A 20,327-nucleotide genomic window follows, 5' to 3' on the forward strand; every position below is an offset into this window, starting at 1 on the left:
ATGAAATGCTTATTTCAGACCTGGAAAGCTGCTTTCATTGCCGTTAGTCGATCTCCCATAGCTCCTGTGGAAGGCTTGTAGGCCTCATAATTGCTCATTACATTGTTATTTCCTCGGTCCTAAAAAAATAAACACAACTATGAGGATGAAAAAATAAGCAGGAAAGCTCACTGCCATAGAGTAGCCCTCATTATAATGAAAACCCTTCGTAGCTCCCGCTACGAAGGAACTGGATACTTTTAGAAGGCTACTTCTGCTTTGTGAGAAAAGGCAGTGACAATCATTTAAAAATGCTTATGCCCTCAACCCAGAAATTCTATTTCTGGGAATTAACCCTATTAAACAGAAATGCAATCAGATTATGCCCAAAGTTATCATGTATTATTTACATACACACATCCAATTAATTAAGTAAAAATTATGTTAAAGATGAAAAGGCCCTGAATAGCATATTGTGTGACTGACTGCTAAGGCCCTGAATCAAGACCATGAAGGGTCTGAATTTCGGCTTAAACGCTTGTCAGTGTAACTTTAGGTGTCTCAATGTTGTTATCTGTACTAACTTCCACTTGGTTGTTGTGAGGATTAACTGAGCTAAAATATCGGATTGCTTGGAATGGTCCTGGCACATATAAAGTGCTCAATAAATATTAGCTATTATTATGCATAATCATTATTATTATTATAATGTGGGAACAGAGTATGTAATTATCAAAGATGCCAAGCTTAACTCTAATGCTCCAGAAAAGTATACTGGCAGCTTTCTTCTCTGGCTTAGGAATCAAAGTGACAAAAAACAGGTAGTTAAGAAAGGTCACCAAAAGTACTTTTGTTACCTGGCTTGTGAGAAAAACTAGCTCCCGACTTGGAAATTCCTGATCCATTCTTGAGTTTAATGACAAGATATGGCTAGACTTTATAGTGACCCTATGGCAACATTTCCCTAACAGCAGGCTTTAGGCCAGTGTTGAAGGGCTGTAAAAGCAGACTGCTGGTCTCCAGAGCTTCTGATTCACAAGGTCTGGGGTGGGGGATAAGTTTGCATGTGCTGTTGGTCCAGGGACCACAGTGTGAGATCACTGCTGATCTAGAATAATTTCCTGAGCAAGCCTAGTCAACCAAGTACACAAAGATGCTTCTTCAACAGAAAGTTACCATAAGAATGAGCACTGCATTGACTCAAATCAGATTAAATACAAATTCCCTTCTAGACAGGGACTCACTGAGGCTTTCCCAGGCAGATGAGAATATTCCTAATGACATTCAGGACATGAGACCAACCCTAAAGGCACTACTGTAGTCTAGACTCACCATGTTCTCAGAGCCCAGGCCAGGCCGCTCCCTATAGCCTAGGCCTCCTCCACCAATGTTCAGCTTTTTTCCTTTCCCTCCTTTGAATCGAGATTTCCGAAACCAGGCATTCTGCGTTGAACAAAATTCAAGGTTAACTCAAGGGAGGGAGAAAAGACCAGAGGAAGAGGATGAGGACAAAGAGGAAATTAAGTGGGAAGGGGGAACTCTTTGCTTAACTTTCAGCCAGCACATTTACGCTAAGGGAGGAACTGTTCACAGGAACCACAGATTAGTTTCTCCTTGGTAGCATAATCCACCAAATTTGAAAAGCCGCTGAGTTCCTTATCTAAGGCTTCCTATAGTGCTCCCTCCCTCAGACTCTCCTGGAAGGGAAATTGTTCAGATAAGCTTGAAACGCAGAGTCACTTTGGCTACTTCTAACTTCCTTGAGGAAAATGAGATTTTTTTTATTTCTCAAACCACATACTATTGGACGTAAACATGTGGAGCTTAAATAAATGGTGTGTTCAGAAGCAAAGGAAAAACGCTATGTGAAGTGAGGCTTATCAGGACTGACTACAGGGGCAGACTCCCAGAAAGGATGGTAGCCACACAACTGAAGATTTACCTACAGAGCCTAAAAGTTTTCATTGAACTTGACCACTGCCAGGATACTACTCATTATACTTACCCATATTCTCTTAAGCATGCAGGGTGGTGGCTCACACCTGTGAATCCCAGCACTTTGGAAGGCCAAGGCTGGCGGATCACTAGAGGCCAGGAGTCAAGATCAGCCTGACCAATATGGTGAAACCCTGTCCCTACTAAAAATACAAAAATTAGCCAGGCATGGTGGCACATGCCTCTAATCCCAGCTGCTCGGGAAGCTGAGGCAGGAGAACTGTTTGAACCGGAGAGGCAGAGGTTGCAGTGAGCTGAGACTGCGCCACTGCACTCCAGTCTGGGTGATAGAGTGTGACTCCATCTCAGAAAAAAGCGGGGGGGGGGAAGCAAATATCTCCGGGAAGGTTAAAGCTTTATCTGACAATCACATATTATCAGCAAAATAAAGTCCTTGAGAGGTAGGGCAGCAGGCTTGGGCAAAGTTCTGAGCACAGAAAGCCTGAGGTACAAAAAGAAATGGAAGAAAATGCCAAAGACAAAATCTGTCCTGTTTAAAAGGTCATTTAGGACTGGCTCTCTGTGCTCAGGAGCAGGGGAGGAAACATTCTCTTCTCTCTTGCAGTTCAGGTCCTTTACTCAGAAACTTGGGCACTGCCACACTGCAGCTGAGTTGTACCAGTTGTGTGAGCTGGCCTAGGCATTTGACAAACTCTTAACAGTTTCTGCTCTCAGTGTTCCAAACCATTTGTAATTTGGGGATAGCATGGATTCAGATGACTCTAGGTTTGATTTGTTAGAATGCCTCACTTAGCTTTAGACTGGAGCACACCTGGAAGATGGCAATCAGTGTGGTCAAAGGTCTAAGATCTTAGACTGCTGGGAATAGTTAAGAGGCACTATACAGGCCGGGCACGGTGGCTCACACCTGTAATCCTAACACTTTGGGAAGCCCAGGCCAAGGCGGGAGGATCACTAGATGTCAGGAGTTCCAGACCAGCCTAACCAACATGGCAAAACCCCATCTCTATTAAAAATACAAAAATTGGCCAGGCATGGTAGTGGGCGCCTGTAATCCCAACTATTTGGGAGGCTAAGGCAGAAGAATCGCTTGAACCCGGGAGGCGGAGGTTGCAGTGAGCTGAGATCGCACCATTGCACTCCAGCCTGGGTGACAGAGCGAGATTCTGTCTCAAAAAAAAAGGGCGGGCACTATACTATACACATATTGTTTCAAAGACATCAGACATTTTTAGCCCCCCAGAAGAAAAGTTTCATGGGAGAAGAGGAGTAAGAACACTAACCATCTTTGAGATTAAATTTACTCATAAGTGTGCTATGGGGTGAAATTACAGGGACAGATTTTAGTACAAAGGAATAGCTTTTCAAAACAGATGTTGTTGAAAGAAGAAGACCAGATAAGACTAGATGGATTTTAGTATCTCACAATTCCTGTCTGTACCTCATAAGCCCCACATCCTCCTTGCCACCCAACTTGCTTGTCAAGTTTTTATGTTATCTGCTCCAGGACTGCTAAAATGTCTTGGTCTTACAACCAGGAGCAACTGAAAGTGTGCCCAGTCTCTCACCTGCATTGCCAGATCTAGGAGTTCCTTAGAAACGTGTTGATTGGCTCCTTCTAAGTTCCGGACCAGGTCACCAGCAAAATTGCTGTCCTTGGGAGTGAGCAGGGTATAGGCCACACCTTTCTCACCTGCTCTTCCCGTGCGGCCAATCCTATGCGTGTGAGTATCAATGTCTCGTGCCACATCATAGTTAATGACAGTCTTAATTGAAGGAATGTCCAGACCACGGGCTGAAATAAAAAGCAACCACATTCTTTTATTCTTCATCTGTAGTCAAAAGATCAAAGTAACTAGAAATGCTAGTGCTCTAAGAAACCACATTTCCTTTATCTAGGCGAAGTGCATGGGTTTGGTGAGCTGAGATACAAGCATGTTAAGTCACCACCATAGATTCCATGTTAGGCCTTCTAGTGTAAGGAACTTTTGTTTTTTATTTTTTTGAGATGGAGTCTCACTCTGTTGCCAGACTGGAGTGCGGTGCCATGATCTCGGTTCACTGCAACCTCTGACTCCCTGGTTCAAGCGATTCTCCTGCCTCAGCTTCCCAAGCAGCTGGGATTATAGGCACACGCCACCACACCCAGCTAATTTTTGTATTTTTAGCAGAGACGGCGTTTCACCATGTTGGCCAGGATGGTCTCGGTCTCCTGAACTCAGGTGATCCGCCTGCCTCCGCCTCCCAAAGTGCTGGGATTACAGGTGTGAGCCACCGCGTCCAACCGGGACTTTTATCTTTTGCGTCAATAATCTGCCATGCCCTCTTCTCTTGCACTGGGAATATATTTTTAAAATGTGTCATGAAGCTGAGAAGTTCTCTCCTTTCTGGGAATACCAGTGTTTAAGGGTAGTTATTAAAACTTGACAGAACAAAGCAGAAATCATATTCCAAAAACTGTTCTCATCCTGAGTGAAGTTGCCCAACTAAGCTGTGTATAGTAGATCAATGTAAGATATCTACTATATTCAGACACACAATAAGGGCATTCATTGCCTTTTTTCCCCCGAGTGACTTCTAGCTGCAAGGATTCTTTTTTTTTTTTTTTTTTTTGAGACGGATTCTTGCTCTGTCGCTCAGGCTGGAGTGCAGTGGCCAGATCTCAGCTCACTGCAAGCTCCGCCTCCTGGGTTTAGGCCTCAGCCTAAATCTGCTCAGCCTCCTGCCTCAGCCTCCTGAGTAGCTGGAACTACAGGCACTTGTCACCTCACCCGGCTAGTTTTTTGTATTTTTCAGTAGAGACGGGGTTTCACCGTGTTAGCCAGGATGGTCTCGATCTCCTGACCTCGTGATCCGCCCGTCTTGGCCTCCCAAAATGCTGGGATTACAGGCTTGAGCCACCGCGCCCAGCCGCTGCAGGGATTCTTTGATCCGAGAGAGATACTAAGTGAAAAGTGGTATCTAGAGCTCCAGACTATGATCCCTGTGCTGAACTGCTGCTTTCTTGGGGGTTTGGGAGGGGATGGCCAGTCAGGCCAACAGTCTTTTCATCAGCCTGCTCAGATATTACAGGTCTTATACAGTAAAACAGAGTACCCTTATAGCCTAGGAACTTAATGTTGTTGAAAAATTCATACTCTACCTGCAACATCTGTGGCCACCAGGACTGGGATGTCCTTTTTCTTAAAGTCTGAAATGACCTTGTTTCTCTCACTCTGATCCATATCCCCATGGAGCAGCCCAAGATTATGACCCTCCTGTTTAAGGTTATTCGCTAGCTCTTCAGCATTTGCTTTTTTAGTAACAAAGAGGAGGACACTCCCTGAAGAGGTAAACTCTACCAGACGCCGGGTAAGCCAGTTCCATTTACTAGGTCCAGAATGGAGAATCTCCACAATCTGTGTCACATCTTCATTTGCCTGAGAAGGAAGAAATGAAACAGATGATTGTGACATTGGAGTCACAGGCCACCTAAACAAGGACTAGCATTATATTTTCTATCTGCATCGAGAAGACCTTCAACAATCCAGTACTCCTTGGGCCTTCCTTCAGCAAGTCAAGTGCAGCTCAAAACTCACCTCTCCTTTTCAATCACCTTGCTCTCTGCCTGGTGTACATACCTAATTTGTATGCCCCACTACTTTGTAGAGCTTTCCTTAACAATAACCATGGCAAGCAACTGAGGGGATTCTCTAAGCAGCCATAACTGAATTCCAAGTCCCAATTCAGAGATATTTTCCACATAGCGCATATGTACAGGTAAGAAATGAAACCTGATTTTTGCCAGGTCTTTCAGGTCACCTTTTCTCTCCTGGGTAGGCCCCTCCCACAATAATTAAAACGTCAGTTCCAACCTAATACACTGTAGTATGCTTCCAGGCAGATCTTTTTGTCTCTTTGAAGCCTTTTTAAAACAATTATAAAGTTTTGAGACATTCAGTAAAACAAACAAAAAAACAAAATGAACAAAATCAACTCGTACCCATCACCTAGTTTCAATGATTCCCAATATTTAGCCAGTCTTCTTTCATGTATCCCCACAACTTGCAAAATACCAAATCTCAAGCATGTTGCATCTATAAACATAACATCTTTTTTTTTATCTCAATAGTGAGAAATTAATTCTGTGTTCCATAATATGAGAAATAAACACATTAAAGTCCCATCCAGCCCTGCTTAGGGTTACCTCTCCAATATCTCCCTGCACCACTCGAATAGGGTCGATCAGGATGTCTCTGGCCAACTTTTCAATCTTTTTCCGAAAAGTTGCACTAAATAAGAGAGCTGCAAGATAAGATAAATTCTGTTAGAGAAACAGTATGATATCTTTATGAATACCCATTAAGCTTCTTTGGCATTCAGGATTATTCAGTTTTTTTTACACAGGCTCACCTGAGCTTTAAATTTAGTTTAAAAATTGATTCACTAGAGAAAGATTTGTTCTTATTCTATTTTTATTACATTTTTAGTTAAGACAAGTTGTCAGTATGGTTCAGAAAAAGACTCTTGATTTCAAATCAGCAGATCTGTACTGTTCATTGCTTCTACCCGCTGATAAAACTGTATAATTTTGGGCAACTTATTTAATTTCTGAGGCTTGCTTTTATCATCTATAAAAAGGAACAAGTTATATCTAGTGCTAAGATCCTGTCCAGCTCAGATAAACTCATTACTTCCCTCGTTACGATTCTCACCAAAACACACATTATTTTTATTTCCATAACTCTGAGTGCTTATAAAATAAATAAGTGTCCTTTTTAGTACAAATTTGGTTTAACGAAGGTGCTTCATACATACTCTGCCTGTCAGGACGAACATGACTTGCTATGGATCGAACTTGGTACTCTGGAAGAAGCAGAACAATAAAATTAATATTATAACCTGAAATACAGTTTGGGAAGCCTGGAAAAAGCCATTTTAGTAAAAGTCTTCACAAGAAGTTGTAAGAATTAAGAAAATTAGAAACCCCAGGCCGGGCACAGTGGCTCATGCCTGTAATACTAGCACTCTGGGAGGCCGAAGCAGGCGGATCACCAGATCACTTAAGGTCAGGAGTTTGCAACCTGATCAACGCGGCTATCTCTACTAAAAATACCAAAAAAAAAAAAAAAAAAAGAACTAGCCAGGTGTGGGGTAGGTGTCTATAATCCCAGCTACTCAGGTGGCTGAGGCAGGAGTATCGCTTGAAACTGGAAGGAGGAGGTTGCAGTGAGATCGCACCACTGCACTCCAGCCTGGGCAACAAGAGTGAAACTCTGTCTCAAAAAAAAAAAAAAAACACGAAGCTCCTAGACATATCGTTCAGTATAAAAGTGAAAAATTTTCCCTCCATCCAACTGGGCTAGGTCTAGCAGTGTTCCAATCAGTAAAGACAGCTATGAGGATAGGAAAGCAAAGGGCCTCGAATCATCTGACATTCACCTACCCAAGTACACAGACCTTAACCTCTATGATCAAAGGCATATGAATAAAAATACAGAGAAAATATTCCCCTTATATACAAAGGCACTTTGAAATTTCCTCAACCCAATAAAACCTAACATACTTTTCCAGAGAAAACTCGTAAAAATGTTCATCTTAGCTATATTTCTAGTCTAACCCCATCCAGGAGTATTTTTAGCTTCTCTCATGCTGAAAAACTATTCTAGAAAGACATGGGAAAAAAACTAATATCATGAGGATGGGGAAAGAAGAAACTGGTATTCAAGGCATACCAAATCCCATGTCAAACATTCGATCTGCTTCATCAAACACAAGGTAAGAGACTCTTTGAAGATTGGTAGCTTTCTTTTTCACATGATCAATCAGTCGACCCTATGAGATCCACAAAATGAACAGTAAGTATAATTAAAGGCATTCACAGGGACTTTCTAAGCAGTTGCACTCCTGGCAAAAAAGTGCTAATTCTCTAGTCTCAGACTGTAATAGATAATGGTCCAACAGCCACGTACCTTATGCACTACTTAGCTCAAAAGAACGGAAATTATGAAAACTCAGTTGGCTTCTTCATTTACACTGTGATTTAAATTCTGTGGGAAAGTGGCCAGAAGCATGTTTTGAGGCATTCTAAAGTCATCTGATTTAAAGCATAATGACAGGTTTCAATGTTTACACTCTTCTAGGCTGTTTCGACCATATGTATCTTTCTGATTCTTGATGAACTTGGCAATCATTTTGTGGGAGAAAATAAGAAAAACTATTTGACATAGAGGGGAATTTGTAGCTACTAGCCTGTATGTCACAGAGACTCTTACTGGACTGCTAATTTAGCCACCAATCAACATTAAAACCACAGGCCGCCATTCATCAATATATTTTCAACTCTGCTTTTACTACATTTTAGGGGAAATTCTCTGCAAAACTAATCATGTTTTCCATACCGAGAGAGGCTGAGAAGCCATTTAAACACAAGGCATACTTACTGGGGTACACACAACAATCTCTGCCCCCTCCTGAAGGGCCTTGGCCTGCTCCCACATACTCCCTCCTCCATATACGGCCACTGATCGAAGATTATATGCTTTTCCAAACCGCTTACATTCTGCATGGATCTACAAAGTTGTGAATAATATATTAACAAACTGTGACACTAACAAATACCTCTGTCACAACTCAAACGAAGTTCTGAAAAAGAGCATGTGATGTCATAAAAAATCAAAACCTAGAACAATTTCATTCATAAAGGTATAAATGAAAAGAATATCATTAAGGCATCTCAAAAGATTATATAAAATCTTCCTTTATTCGTTTTACCCCCTTCTCTTTCTGATCCTGTCACTGCTTTTTCTACCAAGACAAAATGAGTTCATCCTACAAAAAAACTGTCAGCTTATAATACAAACAATTCCCATATCACAATAGACTTTTCCTCTTAAAAACAGTAGTTGTGGCTGAGCGCAGTGGCTCATACCTGTAATCCCAGCACTGTGGGAGGCTGAGGCAGGCAGATCTCTTGAGGTCAGGAGTTTGAGACCAGCCTGGCCAACGTGGTGAAACCCCGTCTCTACTAAAAATACAAAAATTAGCCAGATGTAGTGGCGTGTGCCCGTGATCCTAACCTCTTGGCTGAGGCAGGAGAATTGCTTGAACCTGGGAGATGGAGGATGCAGTGAGCTGAGTTCACACCACTGGATTCCAGCCTGGGCAAAAGAATGAGACTGTCTCAAAAAAGCAAATAAATAAAAATAAATAAAAACAGTTTTTAGGGGAAAGTATGTATTTGGTTATATAGGAAATATTTAACACATAATACTTTCCAAAAGTTTCCTGGTAGCACAACACTGTGAATATACTTAATGCCACCAAACTGTACATTAAAAATGTACAGTTAAGACGCCGGGCACGGTGGCTCATGCCTGTAATCCCAGCACTTTGGGAGGCCAAGGCAGGTGGATCACAAGGTCAGGAGATCAAGACTATTCTGGCTAACATGGTTATACCCCATCTCTATTAATAGTCGGGCATGGTGGTGAGTACCTGTAGTCCCAGCTACTCGGGAGGCTGAGACAGGAGAATGGCGTGAACCCGGGAGGCGGAGCTTGCAGTGAGCCGAGATTGCGTCACTGTACTCCAGCCTGGGCGACAGAGTTAGACTCCGTCTCAAAAAAATAAATAAAAATAAATAAATAAATAAATAAACAGATAGATAGATAGACAAATGGTTGGCTGGATGCAGTGGCTCACGCCTGTAATCCCAGCACTCTGGGAGGCTGAGGCAGGTGGATCATGAGGTCAGGAGATCGAGACTGTTCTGGCTAACACGGTTAAACCCCGTCTCTACTAAAAAGTAGAAAAAATTAGCTGGGCGTTGTGGTGGGCACTTGTAGTCCTATCTACCTGGGAGACTGAGGCAGGAGAATGGCGGGAACCCAGGAGGCGGAGCTTGCAGTGAGCAGAGATCGTGCCACTGCACTCCAACCTGGGTAACAGAGCGAGACTCCGTCTCAAAAAGATAGTCAATTTTGTGTGTATCTTACTGCAATTAAAAAAAAAGGTTTCCTGGTCATTCTACCTCACTTGACTGGCTGGTCCCTTGCTAGTCCACATATGGAAGGAGGCATTCTATAGAAAGCACATACCTGCTGGCAAAGCTCCCTGGTAGGACACACAATCACTGCAATTGGTCCATCACCTGGCTCCAACTCCTTCTGGTCCATTATATGAATCAACATGGGCCATATGAAGGCTGCAGTTTTCCCACTACCTGTTTTGGCAATACCAATCATGTCTCTACCACTCAATGCCACAGGCACACCCTGGAGAAAAAGTAAAATATAACCACTCTAAAATTTCAATTCTAAAGGTGTACTGAAGCAAATCCTGGGGAAGGATAAATGACTACTAATGACATTTTTATATGCAATGGAACAAAACATATCCGGTGCTATGTATACTAGTTGTGAAATAGAAGTATCAATATCCAACATTCTCATTAACTTCTTAATTTATAGGAAATGACATCATTCTCATTATGTGGATATCAGCCACCACTTACAGAACTGAAACAACTTCATTTTGTTTAAAATACAGAAATGAAAAATCAAGGCTGGGTAGTGGCTCACGTCTGCCATCCCAGCACTTCGGGAGGCCGACGTGGGCAGGCTGCTTGAGCTCAGGAGCTCGAGACCAGCCTGGGCAACATGGTGAAACCCCATCTCTACTAAAATACAAAAAATTAGCCAGGTGTGGTGGCATGCGCTTGTAATCTCACCTACTTGGGAGGCTGAGGCAGGAAAATTGCTTGAACCTGGGAGGCAGAGGTTGCAGCGAGCCAAGATCGCACCACTGCACTCCAGCCTGGACAACAGAGCGAGACTCCGTCTTCCAAAAACAAAAAAACCAGAAAATCGCAATTTGTAATGAAGGGTTGTTAAAATTTTAAAAATTTTTCTCCCCTTGAGAAGCTACAGACTATCTCATTCATATACAGAAAATGAGAATTTTCTTTTTTCTTTTCTTTTTTTTTTTTTGAGGCGGAGTCTCGCTCTGTTGCCCGGACTGGAGTGCAGTGGCCGGATCTCAGCTCACTGCAAGCTCCATCTCCCGGGTTCAAGCCATTCTCCTGCCTCAGCCTCCCGAGTAGCTGGGACTACAGGCGCCCGCCACCTCGCCCGGCTAGTTTTTGTATTTTTAGTAGAGACGGGGTTTCACCGTGTTAGCCAGGATGGTCTCGATCTCCTGACCTTGTGATCTGCCCGTCTCGGCCTCCCAAAGTGCTGGGATTACAGGCTTGAGCCACCGCGCCCGGCCTCTTTTTTTTTTTTTTGAGGCGGAGTCTCGCTCTGTTGCCCGGACTGGAGTGCAGTGGCCGGATCTCAGCTCACTGCAAGCTCCATCTCCCGGGTTCAAGCCATTCTCCTGCCTCAGCCTCCCGAGTAGCTGGGACTACAGGCGCCCGCCACCTCGCCCGGCTAGTTTTTGTATTTTTAGTAGAGACGGGGTTTCACCGTGTTAGCCAGGATGGTCTCGATCTCCTGACCTTGTGATCTGCCCGTCTCGGCCTCCCAAAGTGCTGGGATTACAGGCTTGAGCCACCGCGCCCGGCCTCTTTTTTTTTTTTTTTGAGACGGAGTCTCGCTCTGTTGCCCAGGCTGGAGTGCAGTGGTCAGATCTCGGCTCACTGCAAGCTCCGCCTCCTGGGTTCACACCATTCTCCTGCCTCAGCCTCCCGCTGGGACTACAGGCGCCCGCCACTGAGAATTTTCTTCATAAGAATAAATAAGTCCCATATACGGATGGGAAAAAAAAGCTAAAGAATTTTCAAGTGATGGACAAAGGAATTCTAGTCATTGACAGTACTAAATTTGTCCATATACAAACCTTTATGGTTACGTTTAGGCCTAATAAATTATTTTCTTCATATCATATTTTCAAGATATGTATCAGATACAAAAGAATATTTGCCAGCCATTTAGTGACTTCTTAGAGTAATAAATACTTCTATCCTTATCAGTAAGGTTCTACACTAAACACTGTTTTACTACTGTGATTTGTTTTTAAACTAATATAGTCACAAAAGATTACCCTACTTTATTTTTCTTTCATTATGTTTTACGTACCTGACACTGTATTGGAGTGGGCTGTGTGTATTCAGATTTCCGAATCTGGTGCATAAGTTGCTCGTCAAACCCAAAATGAGCAAAGCTACTTCCTGGTCTAGGAGGTGCAGCACCAGAGACCTAGAGATAGAGACAACTCCCCAGAATGACTTGTACTTCAACGTTAACAGCATTTGAAGTTCAACAATACTTACCTGGATCTAGCATTTTAGCTGGAGTATGAAGTGAAAATACAAGTCTGTAAGCCAAAATCATACAATGAAAAGGCAAAACCTCAAATGGTAACAAATATAAACCCCTTATTAAAAACTCCATGATAAATATTCCCAAGATAATTGTCATACAATTTTAAATGATTAACTAAAAATTTATTAAATCAAAATTAATTTTCTCATAACAAACAAAATGGAAAAAAAACTGTTCAATGAATTGGGAAATCATTACTGTTCTTTCTTTTGCCATTTTGCATAAGCATTAACCAGAGGGCAGAAAAAAATTAACGTATCTTACTCTTGAAATGAAAATTCCAAGTGGGCTCCAAATAAGACAACTCTACATACGCTGGCTACAAAGACATAATCTACTGCCTCCATTTTCAGTTGTGCCTGATGAATTAACGTCTCCCTTAGTGACTGATGGTCTAGCCACTGTCAAGCCCTGTTCAAACTGCACTCAGGTGAAGAATGGGGCTTATAATCTCCATTGTGTCCCCTAAAGTGGTAACCTTTCAACGCTCCTCTGGTGATGCTGACATTTCCAATCGGGATTTCACTTAAAAATTTTTAAGTGAAAAAAAAATTAAAGGTTTTACTTAAAAATTTTCTAGGGTCATTGGGGAGATGAGTACCTCTTGGAAAACAGACAAGTGTACACACACCAAATACACACCCCTCCTGGAAAACAGGAGTTTAAACATGTAGCAACTGATAAGGTGCACACAGGCAAGAAAGTTGTCTATATTAAGAGCAGATAGCATAGCATATTCTTTCTGTGTGTTTCATTTACCATCTATCAGCACCTTAAACCAATGTAGCCAATGTGCAGCTCAAAACTTTTGGTAGGCAGTTTAAACCATTCTGAAATTAGTACATGTATATTTTTAAAAGGTATTAATTTATTCTAATTTTTAAAATCAAGCATATTATATGTAATTTGACAGACAAGTTTATATTAATTTCAAAATATTCTAAGATATCATGTTAACATCTATTAATTTTGTTTCCTCTTCCTTTAGATGGGGACTCCCACCCTTCATCACTAGCCCATCCAGCACAGAACATACAAAATTTACTGAAATATGAAAGAAAATGATCCTATCCTAAAACAGCATCTAGAAGACTAAAACAATCAAATTAAGAGACATGAACAGAAGGGACATAATAATTACTCTGGCAAAGACAGTTCAGAGATCACTAGAAAAGAAATTCAAGGTTATTAATTTAGATAACCAATAATAATACTAAATCTGGACTAATTAACATTAATATAAGAATACTGAGCTTAATGATTGTCTTACCCGAAGATTGAGCTTATGTCGGAGATCTATTAACTGCTGTGGAGTGAGGCTGGTTATCTCTTCATGTTCATTGTAAAAGTTTTTTTCAAATGGTGGATAGTCAATCTGCAGGTCCAATTATTCAAAGTTAGTCTAGAATTCAAGAGTCAATTCTGTAAGTTTGATTTTAATGCAAAATAATCTTTTCCAAATAATACACAAGTAAAGCCATTCCAGCTAGAGAAAGCAAAAAAATTAATTTATTCTCAACTTAGATCCTAAAAAGTACAGCTAATTTGTTTTCTGTTCCTATTTTCAATATAAACACCAACCTACTTTTTTTGGTTGACACACAGTCTCGCTCTGTCACCCAGCCTGTAATGCAGTGGTGCAATCCTGGCTCACTGCAGCCTCCGCCTTCCAGGTTCAAACAATTCTCATGCCACCTCAGCCTCCCAAGTAGCTGGGATTACAGGCATGAGCCACTGTGCCCGGCCTAACACCAACCTATTTCCTAAAGAGACTCTTAAGGAAACCTCGAATTTGAACAAGCTTGAAGCAGACTAAGGAATCTCTATAATGCCAAAGACCTTAGAGGACAGAGAAGATATTTCACCATATAACATTTAAATATATTTTGAATTAAGCCGTTTGACCTAGCTCTAAGCATTTAAAAACATTCCTAATATTTCTTTTGGAGATAGTTCTGCTTTTAGAGGGAGTTCTATTCTGTTTAAAAACATGGAGTTGTTTGTAACTTTTTAAAAGTGTATGGCCAAGCAATTCCAATTCCAAAGAGAGTAGTAGTCACTTCTATTATTCTTTTCATAGCTTACTGTACTAGATATACAAAACATAAGCACATCACCACCTATCAATTTGGCTAAATCATTTTTTATAAAAAAAATTTTTTTTTTCAGTGACAGGGTCTTGCTATGTTGCCCAGGCTAGACTCAAAACTCCTGGGCTCCAGTGATTCCCCTGCCTCAGCCTCTCCAGTAGCTGGGACTCCAAGCATGCGCCACCATGCCTGGCTCTTAAACTTCTTTTTTAAGAAAAATACAAGCACTCTATAGACAGTTAAAAAAAAAAAAATCATAATTCTGGATACATAAAAAAAATTGGCAAGAAGAGTGACACTGTCTTGTATTTTCATAAATCTCTTTATTAATGTCTAACTTAAATAGCTCATACAATATTCAAATTGTTACAATAGGTTGGTTTTATTTAAGCCTATAAGAAAATCTGGCCTCCAGGCCAGGAGCAGTGGCTCATACCCATTATCCCAGCACTTTGGGAGACTGAGGCAGACGGGTCACTTGAGGTCAGGAGTTCGAGACCAGCCTGGCCAACGTGGTGAAAGCCCGTCTCTACCAAAAATACAAAAATTAGCCGGGCATAGTGGCACATGCCTGTAGTCCCAGCTACTCGGGAGGCTGAGGCAGGAGAATTCCTTGAACCTGGGAGGAGGAGGAAGTTGCAGTGAGCCAAGGTCGCGTCACTGCCCTCCAGCCTGGGTGACAGAGCAGGACTCCATCTCAAAGAAAGAAAAGAAAAAATACGTAGTTGAGAAAGGGAGGAGAGTATTTTAGTAGCCTTTTCAGATACTTTTTTTTTTTTTTTTTTTTTTTTGAGATGGAGTCTCCTCTGTTGCTCAGGCTGGAGTGCAGTGGCACAATCTCAGCTCATTGCAACCTCCTCCTCCAAGATTTAAGTGATTCCCCTGCCTCAGCCTCCCAAGTAGCTGGGATTACTGATGCCTGCCACCAATCCCAAAGATGGGGTTTCACCATGTTGGCCAGGCTGGTCTCGAACTCCTGCCCTCAAGTGATCTGCCCGCCTTGGCCTCCCAAAGTGCTGGAATTATAGGCATGAGCCACTGCATCCAGCCCTTTTCAGATACTTTTTATTTCACACTAAAACTTCACAAGTGGTCATTTCCTAAAAGTTATTTTCATTGTGTAATCAGAAACCATATTACTGAAGTTTTTACACTCTGTAACATTATAATCCATTTGTCTTATCATGTATTTTGAGTTGAGCTTTCATTCATGCTTGACTTTGCAATGTCATATGTAGATCATCTGGAAAATACTGGTTCGCCGAGGTTGTATACAGATCATCCAAATGTTAACACATTTCATTATATTAAAAATCAGTTATTAATATCACCATCAATTTTGTCACAATGGTCTTTAAGTACTGAAAAGCTATCAAGCCTACTGTGGTAGATATAAGTTTTCCAAATTCTAAGTTTTGCTTGAAAGCTTGACTTTTTTTTTTTTTGAGATGGAGTTTTGCTCTTATTGCCCAGGCTGGAGTGCAATGGCATGATCTCAGCTCACTGCAACCTCCGCCTCCTGGATTCAAGTGACTCTCCTGCCTCAGCCTCCCGAGTAGCTGGGATTACAGGCATGTGCCACCATACCCAGCTAATTTTGTATTTTTAGTAGAGACAGGGTTTCTCCATGGTGGTCAGGCTGATCTTGAACTGCTGAACTCAGGTGATCCAACTGCCTCGGCCTCCCAAGTGCTGGGATTACAGGCGTGAGCCACCGCACCCGGCCTGAATTTTGTTATTAAAAAACAAAATTTAGATGGCGTTTCACCAAGTTGCCCAGCTTATCTCAAATTCCTGCGCTCAAGCGATCTACCCACCTCAGCCTCCCAAAGTGTTGAAATTACAGGCGTGAGCTTCTGGCCGAAAGCTTGAATGTCTATCATTGGTAATAAACACTTTTGATTGTTTTCCTTGAAGTGTCATTGATTTTGTCCAGTGAAAGTGGTGTTCTATGAAAAAAAGTAGCTAGTTCACCTTACAACTCAAACACATTAAGTGCTTTTCCTTGAAATGGCTATCATATTTTGGTACACAACAGAAATGCTTTATGCGTACTTCCCATTTTATCACACAGAATAAAAAGACATGTAGATCTAGGGTCATGATTTTAATAATTTTTACTGTTTCATAAGGGCATTCTTGAGTGAAACTGGATTTTTTTTTTTTTAACTGCAATGGTCTGAGAACAGAGAACATGCCTACTAGAACAGTTTGGTGCCACTGGCTTGATTCATGCTAAGGCATCAGCAGTTTTACTCATCACTGCTTTTACACCAACAACGCAAATGTTGATGCAGTAACAAAGGAAAATAATCTTGGTATAATGAAAAGTGTTTGGACTCTGTAGGCTCCCTGAAAGGGGTTCTTGGTCCAAAATGAGAACCACTGCTCTAGATCTAGAATCATTCGTATATGTGAGATCTCGGCTGACATTTAACCTGGATGAAACACTGATATTTTTTCAAGTGGGTATACTGATGTCCTCATTCCTTAAGGATCCTGTAATTACTGGTTCCACTTTGAAGAAATAGCCTCTCATCTGCCCCAGATCTGGGACCAACAGTAAAAATTTATAGCAATTAAAAAAACAAATGTGGCCGGGCACAGTGGCTCACATCTGTAATCCCAACACTTTGGGAGGCCAAGGTGGGTGGATCACTTGAGGTCAGGAGTTTGAGACCAGCCTGGTCAACATGGTAAAACCCCATTTCTACTAAAAATTAACCCGGAAAGCAGAGACTGCCGTGAGCCAAGACTGAGCCACTGCACTCCAGCCTGGGTAACAGAGCAAGACTCCGTCTGGAAAAAAAATAAACAAACAAACAAAAATGCATGCCAGGTGCAGTGGCATGCACCTATAGTCCCAGCTACTCAGGAGGCTGAAGTGAAAGGATTGCTTGAGTCCAGGAGTTTGGGGCCAGTCTGGGCAATATAGCAACAACAACAACAACAACAAAAAACAATAAACACAGGCCCCAAGCATTCCCAGTTTGAAAGAAAGATGTCACAGCTAGCTGTGGTGGCTCACGCCTATAATTCCAGCGCTTTGGGAGGCTAAGGCAGGGGAATCACCTGAGGTCAGGCAGGAGTTCAAGACCAGCCTGGCCAACATGGCGAAACCCCGTCTCTACCAAAAATATTTTTAAAAAATTAGCCAGGCATGGTAGTGGGCACCTGTAATCCCAGTTACTCAGGAGGCTGAGGCAGGCAGAATTGCTTGAACCCAGGAGGCAGCGTTGCAGTGAGCTGAGATCGTGCCACTGCACTCCAGCTTGGGAGACAGGGAAGGGAAGGGAACGGAACGGAGGGAGGGAGGGAGGGCAGGAGGGAAGAAGGGAAGAAGGGAACGAAGGAAGGAAGGGAGGAAGGAAGGAAGGAAGTTAGGAGGAAAGGGAAAAGAAGACAGGAAGGAAAGAAAGGAAGGAGAGGAAGGAAAGGGAAGGGGAGAAAGAAAGAAAGAGAGAAAGAGAAAAAAGAGAGAAAGAGAGAGAGAGAAAGATGTTAAGTATTGGTTCTGGAAAACAAGTACAATTACTTGAAAAAAAATATTTTAATTCTAAAGTCAAATGTAAGTGATTCGGCTGGCTATACTTTTGAACAAGATAGGCTATAAAGCCTCATGGAATTTGTGGCTCAACCAGTAGAGATGACAAGATGCATACACTCATGATGTAAGAGTATTCCAGTACCGGGAAAATCTAAATGTTAAAGCTGAAGTAAAGTATCAGCTTGAAACAAGAGTAAAATTCAGCAAGAAATACCATACCTCTGAATGATCAATGGGGGGAAGAGGATCAATTATTTTTTTGGTAGGTGCAATTGGATTTCCGTCACTATCATATTCTAGATTGTCTTCCTCTTCCTCCTGAACCATACCAGCAGTTGGGTTTTCTGCCATGTATCGAAAATAAGCTTCCTGCAGGAAAGCACAAGAACATAATCACACCCAAGTACAATTGAGAATGTTTCTGCTCCTGTAATTAGCGCACACAGTGTACCAGATGACTGCACAGTTAAAATACCTACCAAGTAAGGCAAGACCCTTACTAGCAATGATTCCTTTAATAATAGCAATATTTAGAAGAACAATCAGAAGAAATGAATTAAACAGTTAGTACTACTAAATGGTGCAACTTGTTTAATAGAAGACTTACAAATCTGTCTGTTCCACAGCCTTCCTGGAGTGGGGTGTCTACTAACCCTGCCCAGAGCCGTAGAACACATGCTGTGGCTTTAACAATCCAAGTTTGGAAGTTAACACTAATTAGAAAGGTCACAAACCTGGAAAGGGCTACCACTCACTCTGATTCTCATCACTCCGCAACTGAACAATGCGGAAAAAAAGACTAATGGACAGTCATTAACGTTCCAGCTTGAAATACAAGAACCACAAACAGGACTCTAAGAGGTAGAGGTTAGATGTTACCAGAGGCCATCCATAGATCCCACACTACTCTACTATTTGATTTATCAGAATAAACATTAATTTTGGATTTAAAAAGAAGCAAGCTGAATAAAGCTCGTATCTGTTTTGGATGTCACAGTTGATCAAAAATTCCATCTTCAATATGGGGGAAAGCCATGTGAATCTATGTATTACCAATTGGTCACACAGGTACAAGAGGAGCAAATCAAATGACACTCCTTGCTGAATGTCAGGAATGGCCATTTTGAGTGAAGGCAAGCTCTAGCTTGTCCTCAGTATAGACTTTGTGGATAAAAATAAAAGATAGAAATACTGCATAGGAACTCACTTGGTCATCTTCCTCTTCAATGTCATCTCGAATACCCCTGGAAAAACAAGCGGAGAAACAAACTTCCCTGCAAATGTTCCACATACCCAGCTCCATTCTTACAGCAGATTAGTGTTGAATTCCACACAGCACAGGAACTCTCAACACTAACAATAACAAAGCAGCAATGAGCACACTGTAAACTATCCACCCATTATATATATATGTGTAGCTTCACTCTATAATCTGCAGTTTGCATTTCTTTTAAATGGGATGATACGATACCCCTAGAAACAGTGGTTACCAACAAGAATATCAGATGTAAAAACCTTCTGAAGACAGATAGCAAATGGTCCTAGTTTTGTGAATCCATACAACAAACAATGCGGTTGTGAAAAGCATTTCATACTAAAAAGAAAAAAAAAATATTGGATTTGTCATATACTAGAAAGAAGGTCCCAACCTTCTTATTGTCCCCAAAATTTCTAGTTCTAGGGTAAATGGTTTTCAGACAAAAGCAGTTACCTTAGGGATGGGGACAGAGAGAAAACAACATTAACTCCTTTATGAATTTGGGAATAAAACTCTCATTAAACAGTTCACACGGAGAAGGGGATCATCACCACTTGCTGTATCTCTCAGGAGCTATAGAGAAAATACGGTTGCTCAGTTCCCACAACCATCTGTTTCTAATCAGACTTTCTACCTAACCTAGCGCACTTGCTATTCCTAAGGCAACCAGCAAGCAACACCACCAGTGTAGGGCAGGTGGAAGGGGATACGACATACAGTGAATACCAAAACCACAGCTAAATCTCCATACGGAACAGAAACCCTGGTAAGGGACTGAAGCACTGACGGCCAAGCACAGGGAGAAAAAAGTCCAACCATGCCTGGCAGAAAAAGCCTTAGGAGTTTATTTATCAAGGCAAAGAGTAGACTTCTCTTTCCCAGAAAATAAAGTACTTCAAGTTCTGACTACGGCTGCTACAGCACAACGTCACTCCCTAAATAAAATTAGGTATCATTACAGCCCTCCTTATACACAGGTTTTTATACTGTGAATATTATTTTTCCATCTGTGTTGGTTGAAAAAAATCCCCATGAGTGGACTCATGCAGTCAAACCTGTGTTGTTCAAAGGTTCAACTGTACATAGTTTTCATGATACAGTTGCCATTACTTCTCATAATCAACCATATAGGCATTAACCTATTTTATATTAATTATGAGACAAACTCAGAACAATGAGCCCAAATTTTAGTA

General features: G+C 41.6%; 1 protein-coding gene across 2 annotated transcripts in view; it reads right to left on the reverse strand.

The window, feature by feature from the left end:
- The window catches only part of DDX42 (DEAD-box helicase 42), a 48,293-nt gene that overhangs the window by 2,748 nt on the left and 25,218 nt on the right, over positions 1 to 20,327 (reverse strand). Inside the window, exons 5-17 of one of the 2 annotated variants that reach the window (XM_033184001.1) lie at positions 19,084 to 19,120; positions 18,096 to 18,245; positions 13,510 to 13,614; positions 11,994 to 12,113; positions 10,014 to 10,190; positions 8,358 to 8,486; positions 7,650 to 7,749; positions 6,733 to 6,780; positions 6,122 to 6,219; positions 5,078 to 5,354; positions 3,504 to 3,730; positions 1,312 to 1,422; positions 21 to 119 (exon numbers count right to left, since the gene is read on the reverse strand). In XM_033184001.1, the coding sequence (XP_033039892.1) occupies positions 21 to 119; positions 1,312 to 1,422; positions 3,504 to 3,730; positions 5,078 to 5,354; positions 6,122 to 6,219; positions 6,733 to 6,780; positions 7,650 to 7,749; positions 8,358 to 8,486; positions 10,014 to 10,190; positions 11,994 to 12,113; positions 13,510 to 13,614; positions 18,096 to 18,245; positions 19,084 to 19,120 (1,678 nt within the window). The remainder of the gene's footprint in view (positions 1 to 20; positions 120 to 1,311; positions 1,423 to 3,503; positions 3,731 to 5,077; positions 5,355 to 6,121; positions 6,220 to 6,732; positions 6,781 to 7,649; positions 7,750 to 8,357; positions 8,487 to 10,013; positions 10,191 to 11,993; positions 12,114 to 13,509; positions 13,615 to 18,095; positions 18,246 to 19,083; positions 19,121 to 20,327) is intronic. The other variant, XM_033184002.1, reaches the window with a different exon arrangement.

Source organism: Trachypithecus francoisi, unplaced genomic scaffold, assembly GCF_009764315.1.
Source record: "Trachypithecus francoisi isolate TF-2019V2 unplaced genomic scaffold, Tfra_2.0 Lachesis_group20, whole genome shotgun sequence".
Taxonomy (NCBI): domain Eukaryota; kingdom Metazoa; phylum Chordata; class Mammalia; order Primates; family Cercopithecidae; genus Trachypithecus; species Trachypithecus francoisi.